The sequence below is a fragment of the Catharus ustulatus genome, chromosome 13 (assembly GCF_009819885.2).
Source record: "Catharus ustulatus isolate bCatUst1 chromosome 13, bCatUst1.pri.v2, whole genome shotgun sequence".
Classification (NCBI taxonomy): domain Eukaryota; kingdom Metazoa; phylum Chordata; class Aves; order Passeriformes; family Turdidae; genus Catharus; species Catharus ustulatus.
Genome location: NC_046233.1, coordinates 5,202,975 through 5,217,790, shown reverse-complemented (window position 1 = coordinate 5,217,790; position 14,816 = coordinate 5,202,975). Strand labels below are relative to the sequence as shown.

The 14,816-nt window shown below is 40.8% G+C and overlaps 1 protein-coding gene across 3 annotated transcripts in view; it reads right to left on the bottom strand.

Annotated features, from left to right (window-relative positions):
• Positions 1–348: 348 nt before the first annotated feature.
• EOGT (EGF domain specific O-linked N-acetylglucosamine transferase) overlaps positions 349–14,816 on the bottom strand; it is a 147,585-nt gene continuing 133,117 nt past the window's right edge. For 2 of the 3 annotated variants that reach the window (XM_033071581.2, XM_033071582.2), the window contains exons 7-16: positions 12,907–13,013; positions 11,641–11,744; positions 9,143–9,235; positions 8,419–8,490; positions 7,849–7,935; positions 6,717–6,785; positions 5,845–5,906; positions 4,764–4,883; positions 3,719–3,821; positions 349–3,338 (exon numbers count right to left, since the gene is read on the bottom strand). In XM_033071581.2, the coding sequence (XP_032927472.1) occupies positions 3,192–3,338; positions 3,719–3,821; positions 4,764–4,883; positions 5,845–5,906; positions 6,717–6,785; positions 7,849–7,935; positions 8,419–8,490; positions 9,143–9,235; positions 11,641–11,744; positions 12,907–13,013 (964 nt within the window). In that variant the 3' untranslated portion in view covers positions 349–3,191. Of the gene's footprint in view, positions 3,339–3,718; positions 3,822–4,763; positions 4,884–5,844; positions 5,907–6,716; positions 6,786–7,848; positions 7,936–8,418; positions 8,491–9,142; positions 9,236–11,640; positions 11,745–12,906; positions 13,014–14,070; positions 14,176–14,816 lie in introns of all 3 variants that reach the window. The other variant, XM_033071583.2, reaches the window with a different exon arrangement.

The following is a 14,816-nucleotide window of genomic DNA, read 5'->3' as shown; positions in this document are numbered from 1 at the left end:
ATTTTTCCCTTCTGAGCACCTAAAAAGCTATCAAGGAGAACTTTTTTTTTTCAGTTTTCCACCTTAAAAAAGAATCAGGATTAAGAGATATGCTAAACCCTGAGTTATCTCATTAATGATACTATTAAGATTAACAGCAAAAATTAATTCTATTATTACTTAATGGCTTTTAAAAATGTATTGCCTTAATATTTATATTCAGACTCTTAAGATTAATAATGCTGATTTGCCACCTCCCCATTACAAACCATTGCTCACACTTACTCAGCTTCCACAGAACTTCCCAAAGAAAAAATCTGAAATTACATCTTGATGAATTCCAAAGTAAAAAGGAAAGAAACCACAGGCATCCATAAATTATTTTTTATTCCAAATCCAGGTTTTGGTTTACATTGTACAGGAAACACAGGCAATCCCAAAAGCATTCAGGACTTGCAACATTACACAAAGTCCCAAAACTGAATTCATAACAATGATGCCAAGGTGCCCCTTAGACTCTAAACTTGGCTAAATTGGAGAGACCAAAAAAAAAAAAAATTAAAAATCAGAAATAGTAAGGAACAAGAGTCCCATGATCTGTTAGGAAAACTTAACCCAGAGCTATATCCTGCCTGAAGACCAAGTCTCATGGATTCCCTCAAATTCCAACTTCCAGACAGACTCAAGATGATCCAGATGTTCTTCAAGTCACAACCCAGACCTTTACTGTTATCCAAACTCCCTGAGGATTTATTGGCAAAACCCAAAAATCCAACCAAACCTCTTTCTGCTGCCAAGAAAATCTTGTACTATTTGTAAAGTTAATCAACACAAACAGTCTTTTCATCCTAGCAATATTAAGCCATAAAGGCTGAATAACATGTTGGCCATCAACTGTTGACACTGCACTCAGATTTGCTGAAACTGGTGAATGTTGGCAGGATATTTTGCCCTTGGATTAAGTCCCTGCAGCCTCTCCTGCACACATATGCTCAACCATTTGTTTCAGTGATCACTTGAAAGAGCAGCTCCTCATTAGCTGCTCCTGTGCAGACTCAAGCACTCACTCACTGCCTCCAGCAGCATCACCTGCACCACAGGAAGTTAAATATGTACAGAGATTTCCACAAACCAATCTGCAAATGCCCAGCACTAAAGCCAGCAGTGCAGGATGGCAGCATCACCTCTGAATGACTCTTAAGTAAATAGACCTGAATATCCCTTTGGACCTCAGAACATCAACCTGTCATGGCAGGAGAAAGACATATGTGACTCCAAGCAATTAATAGTATTTAAAACATTTGCCTCTAAAACCTGGCAAACTGCCCAAAAATTTTACACTTTTTTTTGTAATTTAAAAGCTTTTTATTAAAAAAATTTTGCAGAGTTCATAACCAAATGTCTTCTTTCCTTTGACTTGGTTTCGTTCAAACACAGACATTTTACTGGCTTTAAGTTTGACACTTTTTTTTACTTTAAAAATCCCACAAGGTAAAAACCCCAACAGACACACACAAATACAGGAAATGGTATTGCTCAAGGGCTTTTTTTTTTTCCCCCCTCATATTAAGAAGTGCAATTTTGCTTCTATGATCCTTTAAAGTGAAACAGTTTTCTGCCTCAGTAAAACAACACTCTCCAGGAAGAATTGCACCACACACACAAAATATATGAAATATATGAAGGTCTCAGCTCTGCCCAGCTTCCCCTGTGCACTGATTAAGGTCATGAGAGATCTATATGAAAATTGTGCTTACAGTAACTCATCCCTAGCAGTACAGACAGGTCTGGAAATGCACCCACACTCTGTGAAATTGCTGGGGAAGGGAAGTCAATACCACCTACAATTAGAGCAGTGAAATGTTTGTATTTACCAGAACTCTCCTGCTTTTCCACAGAAATGTGTGCCTGCCCCAAGCCACTGGGACTGTGTGGCTGAACTGCAAGTCCAGCATGGGGACACATTCCCCAAAATTCCATAATTTAAAGGAACTCCAGGGTTTTATCTCACTGAACTTGATTCTTCTATACATCCTACTGGCCCCACTTAAGACAAAAGAACTACTACCTTTATTTTCCTCACTAGAACATCTCAGCTCCAGGGGGAATTTCAAAAAGAACTCAGCTTTGGTTTAATATTCCCTTCACTGAAAACAGTCAACTGTGCTACTGGCTTTGGAAAGATTTCATTTAAAAAGTTTTCTGCATCAACTCTTCAAAATTTTGAAGAAACAAGAATATTAAAAATTAGGCTTTTAATGACTCCAAGAACAAGGTTCCTCATCAATTCCTTTCAGCTGCAGCTGAAAGACACTCCACACATTTTATCATTTGTCCTTAAAAAGACTAGAAGGCCATTCCCTTTAGAATCCTCAAAAAAATCAAGTTTTATTCCAATTTGCCCAAGTTTTCCAAGGTAGAGTGCTGGTTTTTGTGAAAAGGTGGGAAACGCCCAGATTACCTGAAATTCCAAATACTCACTTTGGAAAATATTTACCTGCTCTGAGACAGAAAACTGACTGAACCTACTGTGCAGACCTCTTGTACAGAGCAGTTATAACTACAGGGACAAGAGTCAAAGTTTATATCTAAATGCAAAATCATAACACTGTGCTCTCTAATGTGAAAATGTTTTCAGATTTAAAGTAGAAGCTCACAATGTCTGTTGACCCTGGATCTCCTCCAGAAAACCTTACATGAAATGGGTGGACATATCTTTGTATAAAGAGCATTTCAGAATCTGGAATGTAGAAATACAGTGCAAAAAACCAGAAAGAGTCTGAAAAAATAGTTTTTACATATCAAAACTGCTCAGATTAGAAAGGAATTACAAAGACAAGGTACACTGCTAAGAAGTGGTCTGACAAATTAACAATGGGTTACTTCCCTCATAGGGGGAAATGAATTTTTTTTAGTGACAGGACAGCGGGGAATGGCTTCAAACTGACAGGGAGTGGGTTCAGATTGGATACAAAGGATAAATTCTTTGCTGTGGGGATGGGGAGACCCTGGCACAGGGTGCCCAGAGAAGCTGTGGCTGCCCCATCCCTGGAAGTGTCCAAGGCCAGGCTGGACAGGGCTTGGAGCAACCTGGGATAGTGGAAGGTGTCCCTGCCCATGATAGGGGGTGGAATGAGATGGTCTTTAAAATCCCTTCCAACCCAGGCCATTCTGTGATTAATTAAAAACAGTGTTTCAGTCAGAGGTCTGATTTAGAATTCATCATGTTTTACCCTAAACGGCCACTTCGAATGCTGTGAAACATGATTTGCAGCCAGAAGCACCAAATACATAAATTCTTCCACATCAAAGGAGTAGTTTGTAAATTTTGGATGTTCTCCCAGTGTTGGGTGGTGTCCCTAGAAAAACAAGATAAGGACTTTCAGACAGAAAAAAAAAAAAAAGATCAATACATCTTCCATTCAAAAAAGCAAAAAAGAAAAGGAGGATCTGCCATTTTAATTTATTATTTCTGATCCTCTGATCTGCTCTGAGGCAAAAGAACCAGCAAAGGAACTGCATAACAGCCATGCTATGAATGGTTCATGGCCAATTAATTTCATTCCTCTTCTTCCCTCAGCCATTAATATCAAATGATTTCTTAATCTTAACAGGGAAGTTCATTTGGCCTAAAGAATGAATGTCATTTTTCCAATACCAGAACACAGGGAGGTAAAACAGGATTACTGTGAAGTCCTCCAGTTACAGCACCTCATCCTTCCAGTGTGGCCATCATTACCTGATCTTGAGGGAATACTTTATTCCTTTTCCTCCAGGTGATGTAATGAATGCCTCTGAGCCTTGCCAAATCCAGGTAACAACGTTCATCTTCACAATTGTATCTAGTGACAGGCAGAAAAAACTTATTTACCTACAGAGACTATGCTGAAGTTACCAGGGGAAAAAAAATTGAAATGTCTGTTGTCCATTTCTAAGGCACCAAAACCATGGACAAATTCTGCTCCACTGAAACAACAGCAAGGGCTGCCTTCTGCTCTCAAGACGTGGCCTTGGAGGCAGTTTGAGGCACATCTGCAGGTCAGACATCTCCCTGTCCAGCTGCAGCAGCTCTTGGACATGTGAAAAACAACCCCTGAGTTTCTGAACTTATTTGGAGACTGGACAAAACACTCCTGAGCCAAGACTATGCTGCAAAACACCAGTTCTGCAGCCTTCCCACGACAGAATTTCCCAGGATGGAGAATTCTGAGCTCTTCTAACAAGCATTCTGGATTTCTCCTTTGTTCTGTAGGTTGGAGTGTCTGCTAAATTACTACTTTGTGACAAAATAATTTTAAAAGGAAGGTGCAAGAGAAATTTAGGGCAAAACCCAACAACATAGGACTGACCTTGGCCAGCATCATGTCATAAGCAGAACAAGGAGGATAGAAAAACCTCCAGGGGGTTCCTAGCCCATAATCAATTAATATCAATAACAGCCCTGGACATGCACATAATCAATTCACCTGGATCACTAAAACATCATTGGATCTCAGACTCACCAGGCAGAACCTGAGCAATGAGCTTTTCTCATGGTTTGCCATTTTCCCATTATATTTATACCATGGAAGATTAAGAAATGACAGGCTCAGCCTGTGTGATATAATTACACTGTATTTTGTAATGAAAGCTTTCTCTGTTTTGATCCCCAGGAGAAGAGGCTGCCAGCTATGAAGTCTAAACAAGGCTGCAAGACAAACATTCATGGTCAAACAGCAGGAAGGGAGAGGCTTCATTAACACACAGCAACGAACAGAGGGGGAAGGATGGACAGACAGACTTACAGCTCAAACACAACAGCCCAGTCTGGCAGGAAGAGCAGGTGGGTCAGCCCAGCTCCATGGATCCCAATGAATATATCAGAGTTGTGGGTGATTCTCAGTTGCTCTGAAAATTCAAGTTCCCTGCAGACAACACAACAAAAGGGTGATGATGTGGAAACTCTATCCACCCCAGCAGAACATGGGGAGAGAACAAATTTGGCTTGAGGGAATACTGAAAGAGAGAACTGATTTTTCAAGGAACAATACTAAGAATCACAAATGCTGCAGCCAGCAGTAACTCAGCTTGGAAGTAAAAGAAATGCAGGCAGGTTTCAAAACTTCACAAGAATTTGTTTCAGAAATATTTTTGCCAACTCAAAGTTTTTGTAAGTTTAAAGGTTTTTCTAAAACAATGCATCGACTTAAAAAACCCCAAAAACAAAGAACAAAATACCCCAAACAAAAACCTAAAACTCAGCAGAAAGGACTTGTTTCTGAACTGCATTCAGTGTAATGTAAAACACACAAATAAATTTCCCTCCAGTGTCTGTGTTTGGTCAGAACAGGGATGTCTCAATGCTGCTCCAGTTTCTCACTCTTCCTGCACAATTCATGACACTCCAGGTGGAGCTGCTGCCATTTGGGACAGCCATGCTTTGTTTGGGAAATTTTTCCTTTAATCCATTTCTTCCTGGCACATTCCCCACTATACCTGGCACCACAAACTGACCTCAGGTGGTGTCTTCAGGGGTCACCAGAGCAGCAAATAATGAGAGTTATTATTGATTACTGAATTAAGGCTCATAAAATAAGACTTTGACATGATACAAGGGAAACCCCTGTTAACAGAGCTATTGCAGAGCAATGTGCAAAGAGGTGATGGAGCACAGCTGGCTCTGGGAGAGGGAACAAAAGGGATTTCAAACCTTGCTCATTGTACAGCAGCTTTAACCTGAGCCTAAGCAGTGCATTATGGAATGGGTGTGCTCAATACCTCACCCAAAACTTTTCCCTCCCAGTCCTTGGATTTAGCCCAGGCTGGAGCTGGGACAGACACAGCTGTCAGCAGCCACAGGCAGCACAGCTTCCTCCACCAACTCACTTGTACTTGTAGTCCACCACCTTGACCTCCAGCGTTGACACAGTTTTCAAAGCATTCACAAGCTGGGGAGAATAAAAAAAGACAAGGATTTGGTGTCCTCCTTCAGTGAATTGCTCCCTTGCTCTCCTGACCTGGTGAAGATAAAACCAGCTTCTCTCTTTGCCATGGTACCAGAACACAAACTGTGCAGCAGTGGAGGCATCAGCTGAGGACAGCCCAGCAGATAAAGCACAAATCCTTTGCTCTGTCTGCTCACACTGCATCACACCAGCCTCAGTTCTGCCTACATAAAGTGGGGATGACAATCCCAAATCATTTTGGTCAGGCACTAAGTGTAGGGAATGAAAACAGGTGTAAAATCATTAAATATTATCATTTTACCATGAAAGAAGCTTTTACACAAGTCCACAAACTTGCATAAAAACATTAATCAATATGAAAATTAATTATGTTCTGAGTGCACAAACTCTGACATGAGGGCTTGTGCACTCCAATCTGCAGGCACTACAGAGGGCTTTGTTAGACTTCAACACTGGAGATGCTACAAATAAAAAAAAAATAATCTGAAAGTGAAATAATTTCATTTTTTCAGAAGATCTGCAGTGTCTGTTTGCACAGAGGAAATACTTTTAGTATTACATTTGTAGTCTTCCACTGGATGTTTAGAAAAGTCAGCAAGGTTCAGTGTCTGGGGTATAAAATGGAGACAGCTTAGAAGACATTTTAGAACAAATTAATATAAACATTGGACATATTTGTCCACGATTTGCCAGAAAATAGATGTCTTGGCTGTACCTGAAAAAAAAAAAATCAATCCAATGAGCAAAATTTAACTTCTAATAAGTAATTTTTAAAGATAAAAAGGACCACACCTCATTCTGGTTTAATATTTTCCGGTAATCTGTGCTGCGTGCGAGGATGGTGACTCGAATTTTCCCATCCTAAAAAGAAAGAAGGAGCAGTTCATTAGCTGAGAGGCAGACCTCACCAAAAAAAACAATCCCAAACTCTTCTCTATTTACTTCTGGCAATTATTTGATCAACTAAATATGTTCCTTCCACATGTAATAAATAGATGATGCAACCACTTTAAAATTCACATCATATTTTCTGACAGATTCGAAGCACCAAAAACTTTGTTAAAGTCCGATTATTAACCAAGAGCTAAATATTTTCTGAAAGATTTATTTTATTCAGTACAAAAGAGCCTTTGTATTACGCATTATATGGCAGTTTTTGAAAGCAGGAAAGCAGCTTTCTGCATGGCTTGTGCACAAGTTCCTTGGGAAAAAAAATATTTTACTTCTATAACAGCTCCTCCTTTTACCTCTTTTAATTAATTGGGCTCACAGGGGTGAGTGTTCCAAGTGAAATAAAGAGATTTAACTGCATGGCTCCCATTAGTGTCAGCAGGAGAAGCACTGAATGCCTGTGCAGAGCTCTGAATGTGCTCCTCAGCAATAACATGTGGGCTACTCTCCAGCAGAGCTGGAGACCTCAGCTAGCCCAGAACTGCCCTGGCCACCAAGGCAACGTGCAGAAACCACAGAGAGAGCAACAGAGAAGCTCAGAGCAGACAGATGGTGCTGGGCAAGCATGGAAGGACCAGATCCCACTGCTTGCAGCTCTGATCCAAGCTCAGCACTATCCAAGGGGATTGATAAACTCTGCTCTGCAGGATCCACTGCTGCTCCCTGGAACACTTGTCTGACTTAACCAGGAAGGCTCAAAGCACAGAGAATGGATACAGGGGAGAGACCCTAAGGTGGGAAGGAGAATGCTCTGAAGTCTGTCCTACAGAAATAAGACATAAGGGCAACTTCCACAAACATACAAAATGGTCTCTGAAGGTCTTTACAGGGAAAACCCAAACCCTAAACATCACAGGAAAGGACAAAAAGCACACAGATACACCCTCACTCCCCATGGGTTCAGTTTGCTACTGCTGTTCTCTGACAAGAACCACCAGCTCCATATTTCAGTTGCATTATGCAGTTTTCACACCTTGGGTCCTTCCTGGGTAATATTTAATCTGTGTAGCACATGCTGAGAAAAGGCTCTGAACAGCCCTGTGCCATGACAGCCAGAGATCTGAAATTAAAAAAGCAATTGTTAATGCACAAAGTTATTTTGCTCAGAAAAGTGAGCTTTGTGATTGGGTTTTTACCATTCTTGTGGAACAAAAGCCCAGTATCATGCACTGTGCTATTCACTGCAGCACAAGTGGTACTTTCATTTAGAAAGAAATATAACTCTAGTGCTAGAGCCTGAGTGTGTGAGCTAACACCCTCAGGGAAGTCTGACTGTGCTAAAGCTCTTGTGCTCTGCAAAAATACCAGTTAGTTCACAATGCCCACCCATTAAAGAGGAATAATTTCAACCTCCTGAGCTATGACATAGGAGACTGCACAGAACCAGCTGGAATAATTTTAAAATCCCAATTTTTAGGGAAGATCACTTCATTAGAAGTTGGCACCTTCACTGCAGTGTATTTCATGATGTTGGAGGGATTCCCCAGCTCAGATTCCACCCTGCCAACCCTCCAAGTGAGAATGGATGGACAAAGGGACTCACCAGGGGGGTGTTATAGAACAATCCATACCGCATCCGAGGCAGCAAAGAGAACACGGCTTCTTTGAAGCACACCTGGCAAGGGGATCACAAACAGTTACAGCCCAGTGCTGCCTTCCCCCAGCCCATTCACTGCCAGCCCTGTCCTAATGAGCCAGCAATTCCTGCCAAGGACAGCCCGGCTGTGCAAATGAACAGAACAAAGATCCCGAAACAGCTCTCACTTGGGACCTGCAGTGTGGGAGGAGGTGAAAACACCCCAAAACAGAACAAACAGGGACTAAAGAGAGGGAAACCAGTTAATGGGTTTATTACTAGACTGAAGAGGCTAAAATGAGCTCTGAATGAATGGATGTATTTTTTTTGTATATTTTTTTAATGATTAGCAGCAGGAATGCCAATAGTTACAGGGGGAAAGAAACACCTCAGGAGGAATCAGAAGACTTTTGAAACCCTTAACTTCAGTTAGGAGTCCTGCAGAAGCAAAACCTGTTCACAAACACAACTGGACAGGACATAAAAGTTAGGTCCATCCATACAAAGGACAGACACACCACAGAATCAGGTTACAGCTCTTGTTTCTGAGGTAGAATACTCTACACGAATTAAACATGTATGGAAAGTATTAATGCTTTCCTCCTGAACACCCATAACCCCCAGCAGCTTGAGACGTTGTCATATTTGCTCCTAGTGACCATCAATTAAAACAAAATATAGAATTCCATACCCTTTTAGAGTCAAAGCTTTTCAAGTGAATTATTTCGTAGTCAGTAAATGCCTTCCATGTCTCACTGAACAGATCACCGTAGCCATATGAGCTCTAGGAGGAAAACAAAAAAAAACCAAGGATACAACAATTACATAAATGCTTATTAGAACCTCTCCTCATGATTTACAGGTTCTGTATATGAGTTTTAATACATTTAACATGTGCAACACCACCACAGGACCCAAGGCAGCCTAGCACAGAACACAGACATTACACAGCACCAAATCAGCACTTGCACTGACAGGTAACTCAAATTACCTCTCAGGCAGTTAATTTTTAATAAAATCTTGTATAAATTACCCAACTAGACAATTTCTTCAATAGCAGATTATAATTTCTGAGTTAGGAGTGAGAATTACTTACTACTTTTCCCAGAGTCAACAGAACACAATTTAAATTTGAAGTAACAGAAACACAGGGATGGTAGAAGGCCTTAACCTCAACATCTGAGATTAAAAAACCAAAACCAGCTGGGAATTCAAGTGCAGCACTGAAGTTTGAGGTAAAAAGTCACAACCAGCCTGTTCTGCATTTGCCTGTTTTGGGGCTGTCACTTGCATATGGCACATGTATCACAAATTGAAGGCAACGATCTGATTTGATGGAAGAAACAGCTAAGAGGTTTCTATAGAGAGCAGAAAAAACTTCCCCTTTAAAAGTTCTGTGGGGAACTTTTAAAGAGCCATCCACTCCCTACAACATCATCCCAGCAGCAGGGGCTCCTGCCTTCAATCTGTCACCTCTCCTACCCACCCCAGGGCTGAGCCACCACCTCTTGCTCTTTGAATGCAATTAAATGTGCCCTCAGAGCCCTGGTGCAGATCCTCACTAAAGCTCCCTTTCAACTCTGGGGCTGGCTCAGGCTGCTTGGAAAGTTGTGTGAGAACTAAATAGGAAATTTGAAAATAGGGCTACAAATGATAGCAGGAGAGAACAGCTATCTGGTGAAATGTAAAAGAATCTAAAGGGCACAGGATTTCCTTCGGTTCAAGAGGCCTTCCTCTTGCTCTGCCATTAGGTTTTAATGAATTTTACATTCCAGACTCCCTTCTGGCCATGTACTACAAGAACTGCTCTCCCAGATTAGAAGTGGAGGACTGATGAAAGCACCACTTCCTAACCCTCTCTGGTCTCCTTAAAAGTGCTTTATAAACATTTCTTCCTTGCACACCAACACCCAGTGGAATTCCTACTAATTTTCTGCTTTGTTTAACCTACATCTAAGGGCATTACTCTTTAATAAGAACAGTAGCTAGGAAGTATGGCCAAATCTAATTACATCAAGAAAAAAAAAAAGAGAATTAATAATAAGCTCAAGTCCACCTTTTGATGAATACAGACAGTTCATCAGCAGTTGAGTGGTGCCATCACCTGGTTTCACACAGCAATGAACTCCAGCTGCCTGAGCAGGTAAGGCTCATTTAAAATGATAACAGTGTGGCACTGCTTTGAACAGTACATTTGAAAGAGTTATTTGAGTCAGCAACACGATATAAGACAAAGAGTTGCTTTTCAGAGTAATTTGCAATGCTGTCTGACACCTGATCTGTTCAGAAAGCCATTAGAGCTGGATTAACAGGTCCCTGTGCAACACCTAGAGAGCTCACTTACCTGACAGATGGCACTGATTTTAGCTTTAAAACACAATAGAATTAGAAAAAAAAGAGTTTCTTCCAGCCAAAGAGGTTTCTCATTAAACAGGGAATAGTTCTCAGTTGAAGTTTAGTTGTCCGAGCACAAAATGCTCAGAGAGAAAACTCAGCACTTTATGATCACAGAAGAGGTGTGGGACAGTGTCATATTCAAAAGCTGTTCTTTTTGGACCAGATTATGCATGTTATCTGGCATATTACATATTGCCCAGTTGTTATTTATTTAGTTTAATACCCTCCTACACAACTTAAACACTGTCCAATTGAACTAATATTACTCAAACACAGTCATTGTTTCAACTCAGCAGTACAGAAGCAACACTTAGAAACTTGTTTAAACTCTGTTTTAATATATAAGGATTTAATTTAGCTGTTTTCTTTACTACAGGCTGCACATTGCTGATTTACAAACATGCAAGACTGTATTTCTTTTTAAATATAAAAGAAACGGTTGAGCAAATCTACTTCAATATTCCAAGAGAAAAAAAGCTTACAAAAACCAGTTGAAACTTCAAATGCTACTCATTAGAAATAGTGATCAGGTTATTTTTGAGGTCACACACACAAAAAAAAGGTATAACTATGTACAAACAAGGCTGAACATTCCAAGAGCACATGGTTTATCACAGAAAATCTGTTCTCTAACTATTACTCATGCCCCTGTAATAAAAGGATCCAGAAATTTATCAGTTCCACATGGCTATGCCCATGAGAGAGCTAAAGATTGGCTACTAAAACCCTCAGAGCCTCTATAAAACAGAAGTACAACCCATCACAAATATGTTAAAAGCACAGCAGACTTACAGTGTCCCACATGACTATGTTGACATCAGTACTGAAGGAATTATTGATATGCTGGGTAATGTAAAGATTGACAAAATCACAGAAGTGATGGTACATATTAACACCTGAAAAAGAAAGAATTGTTAGCAAAATACTGCACTACTTGCTCCACTTTTATTAGTTTATGCTTTTTTCCTGATTAGCATCCTGCATTTTATATTGGCTTTCCCTGCTTCTGCCTCCTTGAATCCTCCTAATACACCCTAAAAAATGAAGCTCTAAAAGGAAGGAATCAAGGAAAGAAATCTGAGGTAAAATGTGTTTTTATAAAGTACAAAAGAGTTAGAAGAGTGGCCAAAAGAAAGAATAGGATGAGCCTCACGTGCTATTTCTCTTTACAGTCTGCAGCTGATTTCTGAAGGATGTGAAAGCATCTCCTGCTTTAACACAGCCCAGTCAGACATAAGGAAACACAAAAAGTGGCCTTCAGCACAGGTCTGGGTCTGCTTTAGTGGGGCTGAGGGAAGCTCAAGGCAGAACTTGCACTTTCACACAAGCCAAAGCCCAAATCATTCCTCAGGCCTTCTCTCTTGTTCATTCCTGGTGCACAAAAATCTCCCATAAACAAAGGAGGGAGCACAAGGGAGGTAACACAGTCCAGTCCCCTGCAACAGCTTGGCTGAAAATGTCAGGCAGGGGAAGAGGAGGAATTGGGGTCAGAGCTGGGACAGAGCCCAGCACAGGAGCACCCAGGACAAACACAGCTCACCCCACTGCCACATCCTCAACACCCAACAAAAAGGCTGGGGAAGCTCAAAATGTGTCAGATTCCTGAAGGTGCCTGCCTGCTGCCCCTCTTGGAGCACCCCTTCTCTTCCCCATCATCCAGTGCCCAATGCTGCTGCTGGGCACCACTGCAGGACACAGACACCCACACTTTGTGTTTCATGGTATGGAGCCTGGCATGCAGAAACACAGCCAGAACAGCCTTTGGTACAAACACAAACACTGCCAAACCACAGTCCAGAGAGCAACAGTGCAGGGCAAACAACAGGAAATTGTTCTGATTTTTTTTTTTAAATCATCTGTGGGAAATTATAAGATTTTCAAATTTCAGTTTCCAAGTTCATCACTGGAACTACACCAAAAAAAGGAGCTAAAAAGGAATTAATATACATACCATAATTACAAGTGAACTGTCACAAAGGCATAATGTAGATGGACAAGTTGAATATGAGCTTTTTTTAACTGCAGTACAAAAAGAAATAAACTAAAGATACTAATTACCTGCATCTAATTTCATGAAGTATGTTGGTTTTTCAATAACAATGTCACATTTGCCATCTTCTAGAGGCCTGAAGTCTAATGCAGTGAATGTCTGGAGTTCTGCAAACCTAGAAAGATTCAACCACACAGAATATGCTTTGACATCAACACATTTAAACAAATGTACTTCATACGTCTCAGGTTTAGTAACTGTCCTTCCAGTCCATTTCAGTTAAGAGGACTGCTGAAAAGTGAGAGAGTCTGACAATTAAAATGATTTGAAATTATAATGGAAGGTTCTTCAGGGCTTCTAGAGGTTAAACATGCCTTTGATCTCAGGAGTGAACAGCACCTTTGATCTCCAAATCAAGGCAGCAGGGATGTAACAAAGAGCCTCAGAGCCTGGATCTGTGGCTCCACCCAACTTGATCTGCCTTGCCAAAGACGCTTAAGCAGAGATTTCCGTGCTTTGGCTGGAATAATGAATGTAGGGGCAGTATTTATTGCTCCTGCATCTAAATAAGGATGAGCAGTTGTGATGACAGTAGTAGGTAGAGTCTTCCTCTCTGTAGCAGTTCTTGACTTTAATCAAACATTGATGAAAAATGGGGGAAGAAAAAGAAAATACAAGCAAAACATAAGAATTAATTATTATATGGACCTTAAAGGCTCCAGTTCCTTCATGAATTAACTGGCAAGGCAGCTTTGAAGTGCTAAGATGCAAACTGTAATGCCCTGCACTTCCCACTCAGCCCACCTCCCATTCCCAGCACAGGCTCTGTGTGAGCACACATCCAGATCATCCTCACCAAGGACTCTGAGCTCACACACAAGGGCCAGCTTCAAGGACCTCACCACAGAACCATCACCCCTTCTACACACAGATCAGGCACAGCACCTGCACCTTGCCCAGAAAACACCTGGAGGTCAGAACTTCCAATTGCAAGATGATCTCACATCTTTTACTGCTGCAAATGAGGCAGGACACAATTACACAGTGTGGTTCAGACTTTCTGCACAGATGTAACTATCAGAGGTTTCTAACATGAACTCTCAAATTGACCTTAAAAGGAGCAGGTCTTTACTCAGTATGAAATCCCCTACACTCAGCTGGTAATGCCAATGACAAAAATCAAAAATAATTAGCAAGTGAACTTGGAAGCAGCCTTGACAAGAGATTCTTACCAAGATTGCAGAGGGCTCTTGCGCTGACCTTCAGCCAAAAATGCCTGAACATCAAGGGTACAATGACCCCCAATTTCTCCCTTCTGGAAAAAGTCTTCTTTGAATCTAATGCAAATTAGAAAAAGTCTGTCAGCTTTTGTGCAACAGGGTTACCAGTGTCCTGCAATCTCAATTACATACTCAAGCCAGTGCTACTTAGTCTCAGTTCAGCAGGGCACTTCATAGATATTTAAAAACTGAGTATTTTCCTCATTGTAAATCAAGAATTTCCCATAACTCCCAAAAAAAGACAGTGGTGTTCTTGAAGGTCTAGAAATCATCTTAGAAAGCAGCACTAATGCACCCAGAATGTTATTAAGAATTATTTACACATACCCACATGAGTAATTTAATTAGATTTTGCTTCATGATGATGATGCACCACTGTATGACAGGACCATCACTGGTTGTCATTTTTGTTTTTAACAATTTCTTACTGGAATTTACTTCAGATTTCACAATCCACTTTGCTGCCCAAGGATTTTATACAACATATGAAGAGCAAGGTGCAATAATAAATTTCCTGTCTAAATTAACTTCCAGGACAGGCTGTGATGATGACAAAACCCAATCTGGAGGGTAATATCAGCCTCAGTCATGAACCAGACTGAGACACTGACTTCAAATACAAGGCAGAGGGTCATGCCAGCACCACAGACATGGTTTTTTCATCCAGTTTCCAATATGTAGCTTTTTAATTTGGGATG